This window comes from Protomyctophum bolini (genome assembly GCF_963924005.1).
Source record: "Protomyctophum bolini genome assembly, chromosome: 5".
NCBI lineage: Eukaryota > Metazoa > Chordata > Actinopteri > Myctophiformes > Myctophidae > Protomyctophum > Protomyctophum bolini.
Genome location: NC_137866.1, coordinates 333,241 through 340,178, shown reverse-complemented (window position 1 = coordinate 340,178; position 6,938 = coordinate 333,241). Strand labels below are relative to the sequence as shown.

General features: G+C 47.8%; 1 protein-coding gene across 1 annotated transcript; it reads left to right on the top strand.

Annotated features, from left to right (window-relative positions):
- Positions 1 to 1,683: 1,683 nt before the first annotated feature.
- LOC308316017 (acetyl-coenzyme A transporter 1-like) lies at positions 1,684 to 3,420 on the top strand (the record flags this gene model as incomplete). The annotated part of the gene is made up of 1 exon (XM_080764335.1): positions 1,684 to 3,420. The coding sequence occupies one exon, from the start codon at positions 1,684 to 1,686 to the stop codon at positions 3,418 to 3,420; it is 1,737 nt and encodes a 578-aa protein (XP_080620461.1).
- Between the last annotated feature and the right edge of the window lie 3,518 nt (positions 3,421 to 6,938).

Genomic DNA, 6,938 nt, shown 5'->3' with positions numbered 1-6,938 from the left:
AGCTGTCAGTAACCTTTCTCAAACGTCTTGCTTTGTGTTTTTTTTTTATATAATCCTATTTTTTTATATACAAATGTTATACTGTTGCTCAAAACAAGGTTCAGTCAACAGTAGCTCCCAGATGGAAGAATGTCTCCAATAAATAAAGTGAACTTTCTCACCTAAAAACAAACAAAGAAAACAGTTGCTTAGGAACTAAGAGAGAAGAAATGTGAAGTGAACTCTGCTTGGCTCAGTTTGTAACAAATTAACCGCCTTTAATGTGATTTATTTTCCAGGAGGTTTAACAACACAACCTTTCTTTCTTTCTTTCTTTCTTGCTCTGGAGGCACCGTTACAGTGAAATATCTTTTCCCTCAAACAAAGTTCCCTTTCAGAGAGAAAGATAAATGTAGGAAAGGCCTACAAACACGTGGTCACATGACTAACCACAAGCGCATTTAATTATACTTGTGAGGACATCAACAGCATCGAAAATAACCATGAAAATAACCATGTTTTTAATATTGAGGTCCAGGAGAATAACCATGTTTTTAATGTGAGGTCTAGGAGAATAACCATGTTTTCAATATGAGGTCTAGGAGAATAACCATATTTTTAATATGAGGTCCAGGAGAATAACCATGTTTTTAATATGAGGTCCAGGAGAATAACCATGTTTTTAATGTGAGGTCTAGGAGAATAACCATGTTTTTAATGTGAGGTCCATGTTTTTAATATGAGGTCCAGATGAATAACCATGTTTTTAATGTGAGGTCCATGTTTCCCAATGACCTTGGACAATGTCCCAACTGTACAAATGTCCCAAACATAAACATTATCATGATGTCTATTTTATAAACCATAAAACAATAATTTCTCCTGAGGTCCACCTGGCTCTGCTCCAGAGAAATGGTCCCATTCTGCCATCTAGTGGTGAGTAAATGGACCGGTCCCAATGTCTATTTGTGAAGTTTTACTATACTTGTGAGGACAGTTTCATCACAAACTCAAGGAATTTTACCTGCAATAATTCTTGCAGGTCTAAAGTACAAAACAGCTGCAGTGCAACATCAACTGAAGCGTTCAAAATACAACATCATTGATGACTGAGTCATACTGAATGTGATCAGTTACTTTACAGTATCATTAACATATAGTATTAGGAATAGACCAGTTTAGTAAATACGTCACAGATACGTCACACCTGCTTCAAACCACCGCTAAATATGGAGACATAACGTCACAGATACGTCACAGATACGTCACAGATGATCGACTCGCACACATGATCAATCTATTTTACGAGACACGCTGTTAGTTCTGCTCTCGTCGCCGCCTGTGTTCATGGAAGGAACGACAACAGCTCTCTTTATGCGCCGCCGTCATGGAGCGAGACTCGCTAACGCACACAGAGCTAAAGTCGCTAACACACAGAGCTAACTCGCCAACACACTGAGAACTAACTTGCTGACTAACGCACAGGGAGCTAAAGTCGCTGAGGCAGAGAGTGAGACTTGCTAACACAGAGATAAAGTCGCTAGCGTACAGAGCTATCTTGCTAACCCACAGAGAGCTAAAGTCGCTGAGGCACAGAGGGCTAACTCGCTAACGCACACAGAGCGCAGATCTTCCTAAAGCGCAGAGACCGAGACTCACTAACACAGAGCTAAAGTCGCTAACAGGTATCGCAGATCTTTGGCCATGAGGGAACACTACGGAGGCTTCGCCACCAGCCTGGTGACTGACGTGGAGGAGTGCGTCCTCCTCAGAGACTCGTCCGACACGGAGAACAAACATCCCAAAGTCGCGGCGGCGCCGGCGGCCGTCGCGGGGCCCCGCCTCCGCGGCGCCGAGCTGCGTAACGTCCTGCTGCTGCTGTTCCTCTACGTCCTGCAGGGGGTGCCGTTGGGCCTGGCCGGGTCCATCCCGCTCATCCTCCAGAGCAGGAACGTCAGCTACACGGACCAGGCCTTCTTCAGCCTGGTGTTCTGGCCCTTCAGCCTCAAGCTGCTGTGGGCGCCCCTAGTGGACGCGTTGTACGTGAGGCGCGTCGGACGCAGGAAGACCTGGCTGGTTCCCACGCAGTACCTCCTGGGTCTGTTCATGCTCTACCTCTCCGTGACGGCCGAGACGCTGCTGCAGGGCCCCGGGGGGCCCCACGGGGGGCCCGGCGGGGGGCCCGACGTGGTCACGCTGACGGCCGTGTTCTTGGCGCTGGCGTTCCTGGCGGCCACGCAGGACATCGCGGTGGACGGCTGGGCGCTCACCATGCTGTCGCGGGACAACGTGGGCTACGCCTCCACCGTGAACTCGGTGGGCCAGACGGCGGGGTACTTCCTGGGCAACGTGTTCTTCCTGGTGCTGGAGAGCGCCGACTTCTGCAACAAGTACCTCCGCTCGGCCCCGCGGCCCCGCGGCATCGTCACGCTGTCGGGCTTCCTGTTCTTCTGGGGCGTGGCCTTCCTGGTGTCCACCACGCTGATGGCGCTCCTCAAGAAGGAGAAGGGCAGCAGCGCAGCGCGGAGTAGTTCGGAACGCGAACAGCGCTCTTGCTTCTCCGCCCCGCCGTCGGAGAAGAAGAAGCAGCGAGCCGCGGCGGCCCCGGAGGCGGAGCCGCAGGGCGTGCTCCAGACCTACCGCCTGCTCTACCACATCGTCCGCATGCCTCAGGTGTCGGCGCTGTGCGGCCTCCTCCTCACCGCCAAGGTGGGCTTCGCGGCGGCCGAAGCGGTGACGGGGCTGAAGCTCATCGAGGCGGGCGTTCCCAAGGAGCAGCTGGCCGTCCTGGCCGTCACCATGGTGCCCTTGCAGCTGGCGCTGCCCCTCCTCATCAGCCGCTACACGGCGGGCCCGCGGCCCCTCGACGTGTACTGCCGGGCCTTCCCCGTCCGCCTCGGCGCGGGCCTGGCGTACGCGGCGCTGGTGTGGTGGACGCCCACCGTCCTCCGCGAGGGCGGCGGCTTCCCCGCCTACTACTACGGCCTGCTGCTGCTGGCCTACGGCCTGCAGCAGGGGGCGCTGTACAGCATGTACGTGTCCAGCATGGCCTTCTACACGCAGGTGAGCGACCCGCTGATCGGCGGGACCTACATGACGCTGCTCAACACGGTCACCAACCTGGGCGGCGTCTGGCCGTCCACGCTGGCGCTGTGGCTGGTCGACCCGCTCACCGTGAGGGAGTGCCGTCCGGCAGGGGGCGGGGCCGGGGCCGCCGCGGGGGGCGGGGCCGGGGCCGGCGGGCAGAGCTGCGGCTCGGCGGAGAGCACCGGGCGGTGCGCGGCGGCGGGCGGAGCCTGCGTCACCGTGCTGGACGGATACTACATCGAGGCGGCGGTCTGCTTCGCCCTCGGCCTGGCCTGGTGGGCGTGGCTGGGGAAGAGGATGAGACGCCTGCAGGACCAGAGCCCCACGGCATGGAGGTGCAAGATGAACCACTAGCGCCCCCTGGAGGACCAGAGCCCTCTGGAGGTGCTTAACGGTCGATTGAAATGTGATCATACATTTCCCAAACAACGTCGTAACCTGGTCGTAACCCATGTCTTTGGCTTTCTTTTTTTTCTCCTATGAACAGCTTTGAGGGGCTCTATCCTGAACACATTAAGTTGTTCATGAGATGATGTATGATGATTGATGATGTATAATGATATAAGACAGGCCCCCTTCCTATACACACACAGACAGACAGACAGACAGACAGACAGACCTTTAAGCCATAAAAAGAACAAAACATCTTAACGTCTCCTAGATGTTTTGTGTTGGTTATTCATTAATAGCAGAACGGCCAATTAATGATACGTTGATGTGAAAAAGGTTGAACAGCAACCAATGGCTGAAGGGAGTGGGAAGGGAGTGAAGGGAGTGGGAATACATGAAGCATAATATTATAATATATGAATCATAATATAGGAAGCAACAACAACAATAACAACAACAACAACAACAACAAGGGTCTCACTGAGTCACTGCACAACCTTGACCTTCTAACAGAATGCTGTCATCATCAGACGAGATAACAAGGTTCACATGAACAGGATTCTGGTTGTTCTCAGAAAGATACAGAGTCCTGAGGCATCAGTGACTCAACTGAGAGAGAGGATTCCCACAACACTATCTATGGTTGACTCCTCCACACACACACGCACACACACACACACACACACACACACACACACACACACGCACGCACGCACGCACGCACGCACAACCCTCACGAACACCGGTTGACTCCTCCACACAAGACCACAGAGCCCAGAAACCACAGCTGGCCTGCAGAGGGTTGCACTGATGATGACACTTGGGCCTCTCTTCCACCAAAACAACTTTTAATAATGAGTAAAGTAAGCAATTATTAGCTCCATTTAATCACACTTCTTACATCTCGCTGTAATTGTTTTGTCCAGCTGATGTTTACTGGTATTGTATAGGTTTTTTTGTATGGATAGTTTAAGTTTTATCACCGTTTTTACCAGCCTGCTGAGTGCTGAGGGACTACAGATGAACATTAGCTTCTGGCTAACTTGTTGATTAATAAGAAAGAAAGAAAGAAAGAAAAAGAAAGAATAATAATTATTATTATTATTAGTAATAAAACCACAGACAATGATTTCCCCTCATTTTACAGCTCAATATACAATATATAGGCTTTGCTTCCACCTTGTGGTGATTACGGCACATTGCAGTATACATACAACATTGTTCATGTAGTTGCAGTTTGGTCCACAGACTCCACACTGGACCAGACCAGGGTTACAGTTTAACCACAATCCACAAAGCTTGTTGTTAAAGAAATAATTGGGCTAGAGTTATTATAATTATTATAATGATATATAATAATTAGGATGGCCCGTTTACATGGACTACAGACGCGTTGTGAGCTTGTAAGTCTTATATTTTCGGCGCGCGACACCGCCGTAGTTCTTCTAGCGTCCAGCCACCCGTGGTGTATGGAACATGTAGTTCTTAGAGGCTTAGAATGTAGTTCTCCTAGCGACCCGTGGTGTATGGAACATGTAGTTCTTAGAGGCTTAGAATGTAGTTCTCCAAGCGACCCGTGGTGGATGGAACATGTAGTTCATAAGTGTAGTCCTTGTGGCCACGTCCGGAATTATTGTGAAGAGAAACCGGAAGCTTTCACGTGGAGTTTGATGTGAAACTTAACACAAGACTCTGTTTTATTGTGAAGAGTAAACGGAAGTGGGCACGTGGTTACTAAAGGTGTAACTTGACGCAGTTAGCCAGTTAGCATGCTAGCATGCTAGCATAATGTCAACCTGATGCTCTGTTGTGTTCTACGATCGAAAATAGACCTACAAGCTCACAACGCGTCTCATTGTATTTTAGCTAAACTAGCGCCATATTGTGTAATAATAATAATAATGCGAATAATAACAAATTATAATAATAATAAAGTATAGGCCTATATTAATATTATTTAAATTAACCACACGAACATAAACCGTTCAACAGTTACAATAATAGATTATTATTATTGATGATGTTTAGTAACTTATTCAACTATCAACATTATTATATAATTTATTGTCTCATTATAAACGCTGTAGATTCATAGTTAAACTTTATTATGGCTTTGTGGTTAAACTGATTATTCTGCAATGTGCCGTTATCACCACAGGGCGGCAGCAAAGACTTACATTTTACCAATATGTTGTAAAATGAGTGGAAATCACGGTGGCTTCAATGACATTTAGCCTCTCAGACCCATTTGAGCCACGGACCACCATTTGATGACATTTAGCCTCTCAGTACCATTAGGAGAGATAACATGATGTTGGTACCATTAGGAGAGATAACATGATGTTGGTACCATTAAGAGAGATAAAACAGGCAAACGTTGATCAAAATAACAATTATTCTACATTCTCTCATTGTGTAGACTTCTAGTAATGCAGATGTTTAACAATAATTTAACTCTTAAATAAGAGAGCATGAAATTAAATTTGGTTTTGTATTGAGTTGTGCTTGAAATGTACCGTCATTCTCCAATCTGTTAATATTATCAATCAATCAATCAATCAATCATCTCAAGAGTTAAAAACGGGTCCATATGGTTACTCTCCATCATTTAGCTGCATGGGGACCACCTGGAACCTCCTCAAGGACCGCTGGTGGTCCGCGGACCACTGGTTGACTTGAAAACCACTGACCCTAGTTACTGTTGAGCTCTTCGTTTAGCTCTAGAGCCCGCCCTACCACATCCGGTAATTTAACATAAGTCTACAATGGCTGTTTCCGTATCTGCTGTAGACCGGATACGCAAGCTGAACCAGAAATCATACCGGCTCTGATCTGACGCAACATTACGTCAGGGTAAACCACGCCCCTTCTGATGTCAACACAAGCACCGATTGGCTCTCTAGTACTTTGAGTAGAGGAAGTAGCGTGCCTTGTTGCCATGTCTGCTCATTATAAGTGACTTTCAGAAAATGTATTATTACAATTGAAACGTATTTAATGTTATGGACCCTCAGATTATATGCATTGTATTTGTCTTTAACTTGGGTAGAAATACTACTACTAATACTAAACCTTTCCATACCAGGGACCCCCATAAGAGAAGGTTTTTACGGCTATAGCAGTGATTCTCAACCTGTTTAATTTCAAGGACCTCCAGTTTGACATGCATTAAGTCTACGGACCCCCATTTAATGGCATTTCTATCTCTGGGACGGTGGGACCCCCCTTTTATATGGTCAAATCAATGTTAGTTTATATACACATTTTATTTATTTTGATAATAGCAGATCTACAAGTAACAAGTTCACAACGCGTCAAGACGGTGACGCGTTGTGAGCTTGTAGATCTGCTATTTCCCTCGTCTCTTCCAGTCTTCATAGACTCTGCTTGCTTATTTCTCAGAACGTGGCAACCCCCGGTGGCGTGTGACAGCGTGTGTGTGAGCGCGTGCTCGCTGTAGTGTGTCAGTGCGTGTGATCCAA